General features: G+C 40.2%; 1 protein-coding gene across 17 annotated transcripts in view; it reads left to right on the forward strand.

The window, feature by feature from the left end:
• Positions 1–16,130, forward strand: part of ZMIZ1 (zinc finger MIZ-type containing 1) — a 361,484-nt gene that overhangs the window by 330,678 nt on the left and 14,676 nt on the right. For 15 of the 17 annotated variants that reach the window (XM_068139917.1, XM_068139913.1, XM_068139912.1 and 12 more), the window contains 9 exons: positions 1,306–1,488; positions 3,720–3,894; positions 5,029–5,215; positions 8,413–8,623; positions 9,803–9,908; positions 10,460–10,620; positions 10,955–11,022; positions 12,849–12,917; positions 13,453–13,700. In XM_068139917.1, coding sequence (XP_067996018.1) covers positions 1,306–1,488; positions 3,720–3,894; positions 5,029–5,215; positions 8,413–8,623; positions 9,803–9,908; positions 10,460–10,620; positions 10,955–11,022; positions 12,849–12,917; positions 13,453–13,700 — 1,408 coding nt within the window. The remainder of the gene's footprint in view (positions 1–1,305; positions 1,489–3,719; positions 3,895–5,028; positions 5,216–8,412; positions 8,624–9,802; positions 9,909–10,459; positions 10,621–10,954; positions 11,023–12,848; positions 12,918–13,452; positions 13,701–16,130) is intronic. The other 2 variants (XM_068139924.1, XM_068139929.1) reach the window with 1 other exon arrangement.

Raw genomic sequence — 16,130 nt, forward strand, 5'->3', positions numbered from 1 at the left:
TTGAGACTGTGTCCTCTTGTTCTGTTGCTGGTTGCCTGGAAGAAGAGACCAACCCCCATCTGTCTACAACCGCCTTTCAGGTAGTTGTAGAGAGCAATAAGGTCTCCCCTGAGCCTCCTTTTCTCCAGGCTAAACAACCTCAGCTCCTTCAGCCTCTCCTCATAGGGCTTGTGCTCGAGGCCTCTCACCGTCCTTGCTGCCCTTCTTTGGACACATTCAAGTATCTCAATGTCCTTCTTAAATTGAGGAGCCCAGAACTGGACACAGTGCTCAAGGTGTGGCCTAACCAGTGCTGAGTACAGGGGCAGAATGACTTCACTGCTCCTGCTGGCCACGCTATTTCTGATGCAGGCCAGGATGCCATTGGCCTTCTTTGCCACTTGGGCACACTGCTCTGAATACCGACACGTGTTCTACAATTAAGACACAGAATGTGGCTTGTTCACATCATTTTTGTCTTTGTATTTTATATTTTAAGGAAGACTGTAAATGCCTTTTTTCTGCTTCAGAAGCAGAATAAATTGTAATTGAATGTGGTCATGTTCCCAAGAAGTCGATCCTGAGCAGTGCTCTAAATGTTACATGCTAGCTGATTTGCAGTTCTGCAGATCCTGTAGATGCTACTTGCTTGTTAATTTTTGAGAGCTTCGTTTATGGAAACTTACTACTAATCAGTTAATTTTTCAAATTGACCTTTTATTACCTTTAAATTTCCCATTTTCATTACTTGTATTGCAGAACTGCAGCAGAGTACTAGCTAGCACTAGCAGGGTGTTTAAAACTAGTAATTGCTTCTGTTTAGTTGTTAACATATTGGTAAACTCTCCAGCATAGTAGTTGCATTGAGAAGACAGGCATGGACAATGCAGCTTCTATTCTCTGCCCATTCCAGGATTATTTTCTTACATTATTTTTTCTTTTTGTTCTTCATCTGGAAAAGAAGGCCCAGGGTTGGGGCTGGTAGCACTTTTAAAAACACAGAGATTTTGTAAACATTGCATCTGATTGTAATTCTGATTTCTTCAAACACAGTGCCCTTTGGCAGTGCTTCAAGGCTAGGCATAGTGTGTTAAGGTACAAGTCATTCTTATCCCACTTTAGTGTACAGAACTTAGATGATTTTGAGTGAGTATTCCCTTCCATCTGTCAGGGCTGTGGTTTAGGCATGAGTGGCACTAAGTTGAGGAGTATTCACCTGAGTGTTATTTGTTTGGATTCTGCTATTGAATGTATGCTGGTTATCAATTCAAGAGAGCTGCCTGCATAAAACAGATCTTTCCTCCTTTCATCTCTGTCGTGACATAGCCGAATTATGGAAACCAGCAGTATGGACCAAATAGCCAGTTTCCAAACCAGCCTGGTCAGTACCCTACTCCCAACCCTCCAAGACCCCTTACATCTCCCAACTATCCTGGTCAGAGGATGCCAAGCCAGCAAAACACAGGGCAGTACCCTCCTCCAACAGTCAACATGGGGCAGTATTATAAGGTAAGAATTTCTCAATGATTTTGTCACATTCTGATAGACATTTATGCATGAGGTTACATTAATAGATACTACTTTTACATAATTAAAAAGGTAAAAAAGGGACAGTGTTTTTATTAATGTTTTGATTATCACAGAATCAAGTCAATCAGCCAAGTTGCTCTGTAACTTCAGAGCAGCTCATAAAGAAAACTGAATGTTAGTGCAGCTCATTAGAGGCTTTTACAAGAAAATGTTGGTTTCACTCTAAAAAATAGCATGTCAAAAGAAATACCTAATGGGGTTCATGTGTAGTATTTTCACCTATTTATAGCACCCTGCAAAAATAAAACTTTGGAAATTTGTAGTAAACAAGTTCCACATTGCAGCATCCCAATTTCAGACCTACAGTGGTTATTGTTGGAGTAAGTCAGCCTAAGCTTAAAAGCTGTTCCAGCTGTAGAATTCATCTTTGAACTGAAGCGTGGATTGTTTTCTCCAACCTCTCCCTCCCCTTTTCCCCTTTTGCCTCTGTGCTGCTTGTTTTGGGCAAGAATTAGAATTGTTAAAATGCTGCCTAGAGCCTGTTTTATGGATACATCTTGGGAACTTCATATTGTCCAAACCGAGTTTGTACTGAGGGCCTGCTGAGGTTTGAAATCTTTGAATTGTGCACAAAAGTGATCTTTTGCTCACAGATACTCCAGGGGCACCTGACCTGGTGTCAAACCGTTAGCTGTTGAAGTCTCTATGCTACGTTCGGATTTGGAATGTAGGCTGAAAGAAACTTAAGATGCACATTGGTGTTCAGTTGGAGTTGTTCCAGTGTGATTTACACAGAAAACACCATTTGGGGGGGGGGGAAGAAGAAAAGAGAAAAAAAAAGGGGATGGGGGGGAATTGTTCTGCATACAACTGGGCTGTCTACTGTGGTAGTGAAAGGGGAATGCCTGTTGCATCATGGCAGCTTTTGCAGTACACTGCCAGGAAGAACATCAGGAGGACACAAATCTGTAACTCCAGTGAAGTCACTTATGCTAAAATAAACAGCAGGAGAACTCTATGAAGTTCTTAAGTGACAGATTTTTTTTAGCACATATTACATGTGTTTATTTCAAATGGGGTTTTATTTTTTTGTTTACAGCATAGTTCTAAGAGGGAATCTCCCTCCTCTGTTTTGTATTCAAATAGTGATCATTTTGGAAACAGAAAATAAGAGGCTGTATTAAGAAGGGAGATTATCCTGACTGGGGCAAAATTCCAGCTTAACAGAGACAGGACCTGAACCTTTGGATTGTAGTGATTGTGGAGATAGTAACTGCATGTGTTGAAGAAAAAAGCAAAGATGGTTGGAAATGTAAATGCTTAAGATCTCAGAATGCAGCTCTCTCTATTAGGTACTTTAGAGTATCCTAGCCTAGCTGCACACTGTTAGATACAGAATCAGATCTGAAGTCTTGACACTTTGTAAAGATTTTCATCTTTGGATACTCTCATGTGTATATGCTTACAGGACACAAACTATTACAAGACAGAGCTATGCAATTGCAGTTTTCTTTACTGTTAGCGTCCTTCACATCACTATTGTTGGTTTATTCTGTTAGCTGAAGCATCCCCTTAAATTCAAGAAACAAAACTAATGGTGTTTTAGTACTGGAGCTACTGTTTATGCTTAACTATCCTTTTTCTCTTAGTTTGTTTTATTCAGCAGCAAACTAAAACAGAATCAAACTGTAGATACAGAATAAAAGACATCCCTTGACACCCAGAGCTTTCATTACGAGTAGATGAATTCAACAGGGGTGGAAGAAAAGATAAATGGAAGTAAAAGGAACACAGATATAAGATGTCTTTGGATTTTATTTTGCATGTAGACTTTTGTGTAACTGGGGCAATTTTGGGAGTAGCCAGAAACATACAATGGGCTGACTGTGATGGGGTGGTGTGGAAAAACTGAAGAGAATGGCTTGGTTTTGGAAAGAACATTCAGAGGAACATGATAAGCTTCTTGGCAGCCTTGTTTGTGTCTGGTCACTGCCTGAATTAAGCTGACCAGCAGTTTCAGTTCCTGCTTTGCTTGCCTAGTCTGTCTCTTCCCCAGAGGCCTCATGGGATGCCTTGTGATTCCTTGTCCTTCTGGAGGCACAGGGGCCTCCCTACCTTATTTGTAGTCTTTGGTGCTTGATAGCAGTACCGTTCACAAGACTTACTTTCATATTGCAATAACAATATGATGTTATTTATTTATTTTCTAGCCATCAAGGCCTGTACCTGTGGCAAATTACCCTCATTCACCTGTTCCAGGAAACCCCACGCCACCTATGACTCCAGGGAGCAATATTCCTCCATACCTGTCACCTAACCAGGATGTCAAACCACCATTCCCACCTGACATTAAACCAAATATCAATGCTTTACCACCACCTCCAAGTGAGTAGAACACCCCCACAGACATTTATTGTCCCTCTCTTCTCTACCAGATACATTTCAGAGTCTGAAAACCAACCCTGGATTGTACTCCTGAGGCATTCCTTTGATATGCTTCCTGAGAATAAAACACTTGATTTTGGGTTGTGTTAGGTGTGCTTGGTAGGCTTGTTTATTGTATGAGCTTTCATTGCAGTCTGTTTTGTTCAAGGGCAAAGCCATTCATTGAACAGCACTGCAGAATAGCGTAGAATGTGAATATTTATAGCAGTGTCTCTATTGTGATCCATACAGACTTCTTAAGAATATTCAGTAGCATGCCAAAAATTGATATATGTTCCTTTCAAAGCCACTCAACGTCACAGCTACATTTGGCTGGGAACGTGGCAGGAGTAACAAGATCTCTCTGGCTGCATACTAGCAGAAGACATTTGAGGTTTTGAAGTGACTGATGAACAATAGGAGATATCTTTTATTAGGAAACTGGGAGAAACTTTTATGTTTTCTGTAAAATAGCTGCTGCTGCATTAGCACTTTTCAACTATTGTCTGGAGTTCAGGATAGCTGAAAAATTGTCAAAGGTGGCCTGCAGTATTATTTGGGCAGGAATACAGTGTTTAAAGGCATTTGGACTTCATAAATTAGCTGTAAGTAACCAAAAATCTTTGGTTTATGAGATCAGATTGTAGCTGAATACCTGTGTGTTTGGTCACTGGATAGTATCAGCTAATGTAACCGTTTGAATTAAATGGATAATGTTGATCCCAGTTTGAAGTGGGGAAAATAAACATTATCACCATTGGCTATAATTAAGTGATTTGTTGTCAGTCTTCCGCCAGCAGCATAAGCTTGGAAACAGAACCTATCCAGTAATAAAACCCAGAAATTCTTGGCCATGCTTGATTTCTGGTTTTGGCCAGAATACTGAGGCTGCTAATGTTGAGCGTAGAATAGAAGATGACTTTGGTTTGCCCTTGTTGTTGATCTGAGCTGTGTCACTTGTATTGGTTAGGCGATGGGGTTACTTGTGTTTTTCTTTTTGTGTGTGTATGACCCTGATAAATTAGACCCAGTAGCAGATCACTGTACCATTTGTTACTGTTCTGTATAAATATACACATTATTATTGCACTGCAGATGCTAAAGGGAAAGTTCACACTTTCTCTCCCTCTTCGATCCCAGCCAACCACAACGATGAGCTGCGCCTGACGTTCCCTGTGAGAGATGGGGTTGTACTGGAGCCCTTCCGGCTGGAGCACAACCTGGCAGTCAGTAACCATGTCTTTCACTTACGGCCAACTGTTCATCAGACGCTGATGTGGAGGTAAGATCAGCCCTTCTGCAAGCAACTCCTGCACCCCATGATGGAGGATTGGCAGGCCAGAAGAATTTTGTTTAGGTTTGCTGTGAATTCTATTTTAAAAATTGTGGCCTAAATAGGAAAAATGCTCTTTAAAGTCATGGGTACTTTCACCTGTCTCTTTCCAGAGACAACACTTTCTAAAATGCTCTTGATCTGTGTGGCATCTCAATAGCATATAGCATACAGTGTTTGAAAAATCACTGCAGCTGTTCCCTCCTTTCTGCCCTGGGTGGAATGCATGTGGGATGTGTACGAATGACACCAGTAACGACTTCATTTGGGGGACTTTGGAAACTTTGTAGCCTCTGAAATCTTAGTTGCAGTAATAACTGTGGAGGGCTGTTACAGTTTATGCTTAAAATAATTGGTGCAGAGTATTTGATAATGAAAAATAACACACTAATGAAGGGCCTGATTTGGAGGCTTGGTAAAATCACTTGGAAAGACAATGGCTTAAATCCTCCGAACTTTAGAAACTAACTTCCTAAAATCCCCTTCTCCTCTGACTCCGTAAGTAAGGACATGTTCAGAAGTACTAGAGCATAGCTTTCCACATGCAAAGACTTGTGGTTTTCACTTGCAGCACAGAGGAAGAGTTTTCCTAAGTTGTACTTTCCTTTATTTAATATATACCCAGATAAAGTGATTCCAGCTTATGTCCCAATTTCATCCTGCTCATGGAAGGGCTTTAGATCAAATGACAGCCAGAGCCTTAGTTTTGTGTTTGTTTTTAAATACCATGAAATAATCTTGTCTCCTCCTCCTGTTTATCTCAAAAAGTATTTCAGTGTTTACCCTGGATGCTTATTGCATTGTTTGAGCCTGTATCTGTGCGCTGTAGAGGCTGGTTAGTTGTTCAGGATTATTGTGTGTTGCTTCACAGGTGTAGCAGCTGAGGTGACAAAAAGCAATAGCTTAAGCACATTTTCCATCATGCCTGACCTCAACAGAAGTGATAACTTGCAGCTTCAGCTTTTTTTTCCTGTGAGGGGTTTCTTCCCATTCGCTGAAATCCATTTGAGATTTATGTTGTCATGGTATGGAAGACATAAGCTGGGCAGAGGTGCTGAGGCTTGATGTGGGATGCAGGAGTCCTTACTGTCATGGTGCCCTCCTACTCTGAGGTAGCCTGGGGGTTGACAGGGAGGGAAACTGCAGGCAGACCACATCTAGTAATTAACACCTAGCTTTGAGGTCAGTTATTGCTTACTTGCATTTCATTATCATGGAGTACTCGCAGCAGAGGGAGTTTTGGCAGTTACTTGCCAGTTCTTATTAATAAGTAATCACTACTGGGGATTGTGCTGGCTCATTCAGTAGATTTATAGTGCTGCACTGAGGCATGAGGCTGTTTCTTAATATCTGTTCTTTCTTCCTTAGCTCACCAAACATATAGCCTTTATTTAAACTTACTTTAATGAAGACTCACAGGTAAACTTTGCTCAGGTCTGCTGTTTTGAAAAGCTTGTTCATAGTGGGGAGAATGGATGGTCCTGTAATGAAGTCATTTTAGATATAACTAAGGTCTGGATGAACTCCAAAAAAATGGATTAGTCACATGTGTGGATGGATTTTGGTTTTATAGAGAATGGTGGAATCAAGCCAATTCTGAGTATTTGTCTGCCAGTTAAAATATTCAGCAAACCTCTCACGTGTACTCGCATAATGAATAGCAATGCAACTATTTTTCTCCCTCATGGGAACTTTTCATGGTTACAAGAAACAGAAAGGTTGGAGGTGGGGAAAATGTCGCCTTGAAGCTGGTTCAGTCTTAGCACTGCTCAGTTAATAGCGTCGCACTACATGCTAAGAACGTGAGGGTCTTCTGAGCTCTGTCACCACTCTGTGACATTCAGCAGGCCTGTTCAAGGCCCTCAAGAACACACTTCATCTGCTTGTCTTATATATCAGAGGGACCAAGACTTTCTTCCTTCTGGGTGAAGGTGGTGTATTCTCATGAGATGAGATTTTCCAGTGCTTCTTGTGAGAAAATGTTCAGAAAATTGCTGCTAAAATACTGGGGGTGGGGGGGGTGGGGTGTCCAAAAACAACCACCAAAAAAACCCCAAAGTACTAGAAGATCTTTAGCATTCCGGATCATTCTGTGATTCTGTAATAGAGATGGATTATGTTGAAAGGTCAGGTAATTTGTATTCTGTACCATTTTTATTCAAAATAAAATTGATTTTGGAAATCCAGAAAATACAATGTTAAGTTTTGGGTAAAAAAAATGGCGGTTGAGTTGATGATCTCCTGAATGAGCTGTTCCTTGTGGCAATCTTCCTTCAGGCAGGATGAAGAAATGAGCACCTAGAGTTTTCAAGCATAAATGATAAACATTCAGTCGTCTATTGCTGTCATGAGCAGCATAATCCTGACGCTTCAGTTCTTTATATTCTTTCAGATTTCTTGTTTAGGTTACTCATTCCTAAACCAAGGTTCACCTCCATGTATGAAACTGAAGTCGTAGGCACCACCCACTCAGCTTCTTCCTTCTTTGGAGGTGTTATTTAACTAATATTTGAGGAGCGAAATAGCGTGTGGAAGTTATTGTTGGAGAGGTGGGAAGAGTTTTTGCTCTGAAAGAAGCTCTGAATTGGGTAGATCTAATTCACAGTTGTGTTAATTTGGAATCACAGACACAGATGGGGTGAGATACAGTGGTCCTTTTATCTTAGTTGATATATCTGTTCCAAGGCCAGATTAGCTCTACCTGTATTTTATCTGACAGGCATTTATTCAAATGCCTGTTAAAATGGTCTGAAGTAGTGAAGAATCCACAGTCTTCCAGTACAACCCACTGCAGCATATGATTTTCTTGTTCTTAACTCCTAACACACAGGAAGGACCTACCAGATGTTAACATTTTTCATACTGCAAGATCATTACATGGTCTAGTTTTGCAAAGTGGTTTGGGATGTTCCCTTGGAAAGTCCTTTATAAGTGTAAATCATGAACAGTTTTGTGGCATTCTTGAACCAGCTCATCATAAATTGCTTCTGTTAAGGATTTTTACAAAGAGAGTGTGTTATATCCTTTACTGGCAAAAATTCTAGGAAAATAGTATGACTGATAAAGAAAAAGCATTCAAACCATCACAGCAAATACCCTCTGCAATGTGAAAGCAAAGTTTAAAGGAAGATTTATTGGTTGTACAGGTCTGACTTGGAATTGCAGTTCAAGTGCTATCACCATGAAGACAGACAAATGAACACAAACTGGCCAGCTTCGGTCCAGGTCAGCGTTAATGCAACCCCACTTACCATCGAACGTGGCGACAACAAGACATCTCATAAACCTCTGCACCTAAAGCATGTCTGCCAGCCAGGAAGAAACACGATTCAAATTACAGTCACAGCATGTTGTTGTGTAAGTACACTGAGCTCATGGCTGCAGCTGCCGATGCTGAGTTTGCTATTTAGTACAGTCTGCAGTGTTGCCTTAGCTGGAAAAGCCTTACTCTCATATTTTTCGATGCCTTTTTCTGGTGAGGTGGTTGGTTGATGATGTTGACACAGTCAGAATGCTAATACGGAAATCTTTGGCACTGAATTATTGCAGAATGTAGTGATGTCCTTCCAATGTCTCTGAAAAGGCTTGTGGTCTAGAGGAGGGAAGGGAGTTGGAGCTCCTGCCTATTTAGTGTGTGCATGTGTAATAAGGTGGCTGAAGTGTATTAACATAGAAGTAGATTATTGTGATGTAAACTGTTGGTCAGTACCAGTTTCATTTGTTTTCATTTGTGTTTGTTTTGACATGAGAAGACCAAGACCAAAATCATTGGTGATGATTTTTCAGATAGCTTTTCAGATGAAAAACTCACAATCTGTAATACAATCTGGACTATGCAACTTTCCACTTTCTCTTTTTCCATGGTTTAGTTACTCTCAGGGAGGAATACTGTATTTTTAATGCAGACTGGCACACACGTACAGTCTGAGTTTTTGACTGGTCTTTTGTCACTGACAAGAAAGCAAGCTGCTGCCTCTCCTAAGGTTGCAGTGCGAGGCACTTTGACAGGAAGCTATCCACCTGTTTTGCTTTAGTTCACACTGATGTTTCTCCACATATCATTTCTCTGGTGGCTTAAGAGTAGGGGCAGCATCCCATGAATCCACAGTGAGCTCTGTATTGGGGAATAAGATTCAGTTAGCTCCAGACCCATCAGTAGCAAATTGGTTTTGCAACTTATAACGTGGTCTGAGGACAGGTAGGCTAGACTGTCAAAGAATCCAGGGTTTTAAAAATAAACCGTGATGTCAGAGATGAATATGTCAGCACTCCGTATTCTCAATAGTAAGGAGGGAAAAAATGCAGAAAATCTTTGCTTTTTTTAAAGATATGCACTTGGAGCACACAACAACATACTGCACAGCATGGAGTGTCCCGAGAGGAGTGCATGTAAGCCGTAGAGTGGAACCACCTTTCATATTTAAGCATCAGACTCCTAGGGAAGCCACGTGTCCCAGGGAAGAATGCAGCACTGTTCAGCAGTGTATTTACCATGACTGTTTGGTTCTCTTGGTAACAAAATGTGTTTTCTTTCAGTCGCACTTGTTCGTGTTGCAGTTAGTACATCGGCCATCAGTTCGCTCAGTGCTTCAAGGTCTACTAAAGAAACGCCTCCTCCCAGCAGAACATTGTATCACTAAGAGTGAGTTTTCATTTTGTGTGGGTGACAACTTTCCAGAATGCCTGTGTTCAGTTGTGGTATTTCTACTCAAGATTTACTTGCTTACTGAATACTTAAAGCATTTTTGTTAAGAGTTTCCAGCACATCATGTGCATCTATTAAATCCTTGGTGTTGAGGGCTATTTGGGTGGGGGAAACAAGGTATCAAGGAGACAAGCTTAGTTTCTAATAAGGACCCTCTGAGTCCAGGAAAATCTCTCTGCTTTTTTCCCCATATATGCTGACTTATCTAAAAGCTCCTTGTAGAAAGATTAATTTACTCAGGGCTGGTTAAAGTGCTTGTATGGCACTTCGTTGGTTGAAAGTATAGCTGATATGCATGTGTGTGATGGTTTGTCTCTTGAGGAGAATGTTTTAAATTACACAGAATTGCACCTGTGTGGGTAAATTGCCCATTTAATTGTCCCTTAAAGATTGAAGCAGTGGTCTTTCAGATTTATATGTTGGAATTGACAGTACAAGTTGTACAAGTTTTGTTTTCTCACACATGCACATACTTTCATCCTGCACAGTAAAGAGGAACTTCAGTAGCGTAGCAGCTTCCTCTGGCAACGCGACACTAAATGGGGAAGATGGAGTAGAGCAAACTGCCATTAAAGTCTCTCTGAAGTGTCCAATCACATTCCGGAGGATTCAGCTCCCAGCAAGGGGTCATGATTGCAAGCATGTACAAGTGAGTAGATGCTGGTGGCTCAGCAGTATTCTCTCAGCCATGTGTTACAGTACCTTTAGCTTGGTTACCATATGGGAGAGCCTCATGTAATGGATTTCTATGTGTGTATCAATTAATTATTTATACTATATATATGTGTGTGTGTGTATGTATACTTGATGTTGAGGGAGAAAGTAAACTGTTTAATTTAGTTTTCAGGCTTTTTTCTTGGCAGTTTTACTTTTGTCCAACTGATTTGGTTAATACAGTATCATGTAGTATTTTTCCTTGATTTAATTTTAATACTCTTTTGGTTTGTTTTTCTTCTTCCTCTTTGCTTCTCCCTGATACTTAGTGCTTTGATCTGGAATCTTACTTGCAACTGAACTGTGAGAGAGGAACTTGGAGGTGTCCAGTATGCAAGTAAGTGCAACTGTACTACATGGAATGCAGTTTTATACAGTTTGACCAAATTCAGGTCATATTTAAGGTTATGGAGGGGAGAAGATGGAAATAAGGTGTATGCATTGCATTTACCTAATGGCATAAAGTCCAAAGAGAATTCTTGCACTATTTCATAAACTGGGGGAACACCCTGAGTTATTAGAAATTTAGAAAGAGACAACAAGAGATACTTGTTCACAACATAAATAATCCGTGAGCTTGTTACAGGCTATCAACAGGTTGTGTAGAGTTCAAAATAAGCTCAGGTATGTACATTGGTAAGACAGGTATCCACTATAGCTGGGAATTTGTCTTCCCCTGAATTATGAAGTGCAAGCAGTTACCAGGCAACAATATGACATGGCAAAAGAATGGATAGTCTACTCTAGAGTTATTTTTGTATAATTTTAAAGTTGTAATGACAAATTACTGAACTTCAAAAATGTAGATACTAAAATGTACAGCATCTGGCCTGGACATCAAATAAGGAAGCCAAATAATTGTCTTGTGTACTGTGCTTTGGGTCACATAGATAGGTAGTTAATGGCAGTGTTCAAGGAGAAGGGAAAATTTTGGACACTGCACCATTTCTCAGTAATTAGGTAGGAAATTAAGTTGGATTCTCCAAAGTTCAAGTTAACAAGTGCAAATTAAAGTGAGAGCAGAAGGCAGAGAAGATTTTAGTCCAGAATAAGACTGATTTTAAAAAAGGCAAAATATTCTGAGAAGCAAAAGTTAGGAGTGGTTGCTTGAAGGAAAAGAGGGATACTTTGGCGTACTTTCAACCTTATGTTTTGACCAGAGGGTTAGTATACTGTAGAAGAAATGGAACAAAAACCTTTGAAGTGGTTACAGACTGTCCATTCTTAACATTTAACTGAGCAGAAAAAATCACAGAATGCCTGCAGACCAGTTCAGTGTCTGTAACCCACTGTGCTCAGTCCCCAGGATTGCAAGTTCGTTCCAGCCTCAGCTGAGGAGCCAGAGCTCTTTAGCTCAAGCAGCTGCAGCTGGTGCAATTTGTACTTTATCTCTGCAAGTCTCTAGTTGTGCACCAGCCAGTGTTAGCTATAAACAGGAGTGGTGACTGACCATTCTGTCTGCTTCTGTGGACACTGCAGGCTTGAGATGAGCTTGTTCTGATGACTCTTCATGATTGATCTGTCTCCTCAATATGCAGGTGCTTCCTCTATACTACCTGAATCTTTTTGGTCTTCGAAGTCAGGCTGAAAGTATCACAAGAACTGGATGTCTTGCATCTTAATTTATGTAATCATACATCCAGGACAAAATTTTTGTCCTGTTTCTCTGAGCCTGAGCACCTGCATTCAGATCTAAATACCTACATATGAAATAATTTCTGGTCTTGTTTCTGTCCCCATCTGTTCTGTCTTAAGTAAATAGCTATAATATGTAGTTACTTTGAAGCCATGTTGCTGTGTAGCCCCTCTAAAAAGGTCCAATTTGAGAAATAAAGGTGCTAACTGATGTTCACAGGAGAGCTCTGCTGTGTTTGAAAAGCATTTAAATTCACATTGTATTTAATGTGAATATTTAAAGGATATAAACAGCTTGTGGATGCACACAGTACATGTATCTTTTCTACTTCATGTAGAGTGCTATTATCCTGGTAATGCAGATGCAGAACTAAAATTGTTTGCCCCAAATAATTCCTAAATTATGTGTTACAGATCATAAGTTGATGGATCCCAATCTGCTGAATTCATCACTAACCTTCTTCCATCCCTCTTTTACACATGTAGCATTATTCTCACATGAGCTTTGGTTTTTTTTTTCCTTTATAGTAAAACTGCTCTGCTGGAGGGCTTAGAAGTTGACCAGTATATGTGGGGTATTCTGAATGCTATACAAAAGTAAGTGAACTTACTCATTTTTGATATCCAAAACTAAACAACTAGGAGATATGTTAATTAATGAGTACTGAAATTGTCACACCAAAGTAGGCCTTGAGCTTGGATGCTACATTTCATGGCTCTCTGGGGGAGCTAGCGATGCAGTGAATCAGTTTCCATCTACTTAATAGATCTTCTGTGGGTTATCTCATGATGACAGCCTCACCAATGAAGCAGAGTGAGAATAGAGAATTAAATACTGTGTTGTATTTACAAGTAGTCCCACTGATTCACATGTGGTAGACCACATAGATATGTTAGGTTTTCATTGTGTGGATAAACACAGAAATGTGCTCTCACAGTTGCTTTTAAAAAAACTTGCTTCCAGCACACACTTGAGGAGTGAAAGATCTCGAGTTTGTATTATACTAGAGCACTTCAGAACATCTGTTACCATGCAGACTCTTGTGGAGACTTCAGCAGAATTGGTTAAAAAAAAACCCAAACCAAACAAGTAAGTCAATTAATGTACAAAAATTTTCATGTTATGTTACAGCTCAGAGTTTGAAGAAGTTACCATTGACCCAACGTGCAGTTGGAGGCCGGTCCCTATAAAGTCAGATATTCACATCAAAGATGATCCAGATGGCATTCCCTCAAAAAGATTTAAGACCATGAGTCCAAGCCAGATGATCATGCCAAATGTGATGGAGATGATTGCAGCTTTGGGTCCTGGCCCATCACCTTACCCATCCTTACCCCCTCCTCCAGGAGGCAACAACTCCACTGAATATGGTAACCAAGGTTAGTTTTAAAGATCTTTGCACCCAGGTGCATAGAAGTCAGTGGTTTGCTCAGCTTTGTGATTCAGGTATGTCAGTGCATCTTCTCATAAATGCATAAGGAAAGCAAATTATATGGCTAAAATTCTGCAATAAACCTGATGCCATGCAACCCTCCCTGAATCAACAAACCACAATATACATATATCCTCATTTCTTCTTTCCATTTTTCTTCTGTTCCACTCTCATTCAAATGAAGGCTCCTTGTGCTGCAGGAGTTACAAAGTAGGGAACCTGACTCATTAACACTGCCACTTGGGCCACTACCTTTAATTTGTGGCCTGGTGGGTGACATTTGGCAGGCTATCAAGAAAGTGGATAATTTTTCATGTGCTTTAACTGCTTTGCAAACACCTTTTCATTAGAAAACTGCTTTTGAGTTTCTCTACTCATATGCTACCAGACTGAGAAACAGGCAACTAAGTACAGGCAGTGGAGATATATTTTCAAAGGTATCTTGTGAATAACTCAATTATAGTGACAATTCTGGAAGTATGAAACCAGAGACTGTTTCTTCTGCATGTAATACAATATGACTCAGTTCAGCTCTGGGAAAAGACCAACTGTTCACACCATCAGAATCTCCAAATTGATTACAAGGTGATATATGTGCTTTTTTCAGGCGTTTGAAGGAAAGGATAGATTGCATGCAAAATATGGTTAATTTGCTCCAATAACTGCAAAACTGATGACAGATGATGAAGCTTTTCAGGTTTTCAAACAGATGAATGATTACTGTAACAAAGCCAAGAGCACTGAATCACAAATTTTTCACTCCTGTTGTAGGAGTGAAGTGCAGTCAGAGCATGAGATCAGAGCCATCTATTCTTCATCATATTTCTAAATCATAATCAGGAATGGACAGAGTAGTCATGTAAAGTGGGGTTTAGGGTTTGTGTGACAGTTGCTGCCTAGACTGTTATTTCCCTGTCTATAGCAGAGCTAGTCATTGTTTCTTGGAGCCCTGACTCATCAAGGGCAGATGAAAAACCCACACTATTTTCTCTGTAATAGGCATGTCAATGTAAAGCACCAGATTATCCTAAATGCCTTTATAGGTTTGTCCCTCAGCATGTGGCATACCTCTTTCCCCAGAGAAGGGCATGCTGCTGCATGACTGTAACTCCTTGGGCTGCCTTGAGTCTTCATTGATGGATATGTCAATATGTGCACTGATACTTAGTATTTAGAATTAGGTAATGCTGTCTGATGAACAGTACACCAGAGCAAAGTAGTAGTAGTACTGTGGTTTATATTTGTTTATTTGGGTTTGACAGTAGCATACTGAATTTGCAAATATAACAAGTACTCAATAACACAAGACTATATACCAACTCCCTGCTATTAAATCTTTCCTGAGAAGCAAGAAAAAACCCGACTATATTCTGTGACACTCATCCAGTTTGCAAATTAACAAAATGAGAATTAGTAAGGCTCTGCAGTATTTATGCGATAGATGAAAGTCTTGACTTCTTTGAGGAATACTCTTACATGGCTAATGACTTCTATTCCTCTGAGATTAAAGTTCTGCTTGTGAAGCTGTGCTAAAGACCAAATGATGCAGCTACTTCAGTTTGTCAGACATCCTTCTTGACTTGAACATTTAAAGCTGCTGTACTTCATCTGTCAAACAGCTCTCCGAGCAAGCTCCAAAGCTTTTATTTCAGAGCTTTATTTCAGAGCTCAGTATCATCCAGTTCAGATGCTTATATGAAATAGCCAAGTGCCTTAAGTGCAATTTTTGCTGTTCACAGCAAATAAGCCAGCAGAGTTGGTATCTCAGTTGAAAGCGTTAAGAAGGATCTGGACAAACTAATACGGGGAATAAAACTCCTGTATTGGGATCCATGCTTGCTTTAGAGTTCAAGTGAATGTCACTGGCCTGAGGTGGGACAATCAAAACATACCGTCAGTGGTCATAGAAGAGCTTTACCGGCAGATCAGTAGGGAACTCTGCCTTGTTGCTAGATGGTAAAAGTGGTAGGGCAGGGGAATCCAGAAGATTTACTAGGGAGAGTCAAGTGAATTTTGTTAGGTTTTGTTGGAAAAAAGAGAATAACACCAGAAATCCCAATTAGACAATTAAGGCCTCTCCTGCACTGTCTGAATAGAAGTTGTCTCTTTATGCTGCCAAAGAGGTAAAATAGGTGCTGTGCTATGGATTGGTGCTGTGGCATCTTGCTGATACAGTTCTGTCAATTGGCTTAATCCTGAACTGATGCAGTGCTACAGTTTTACAGAGCACACAAAAGCACAGATGTAGGTAACACAGGTGTCCTGTAAATAAATTTGGACCTGAGCAGTCAGTTTTGGTTGCACTGACATGCTTCCAGATGAAAATATTCCATAGAATTTAACATCCCTTTCACTTCTCAACTTGGTTAAATTTGCC

Source organism: Melanerpes formicivorus, unplaced genomic scaffold, assembly GCF_026170545.1.
Source record: "Melanerpes formicivorus ecotype bairdi unplaced genomic scaffold, bMelFor1.0.p_v2 SCAF_6, whole genome shotgun sequence".
NCBI classification, from domain to species: Eukaryota; Metazoa; Chordata; class Aves; order Piciformes; family Picidae; genus Melanerpes; species Melanerpes formicivorus.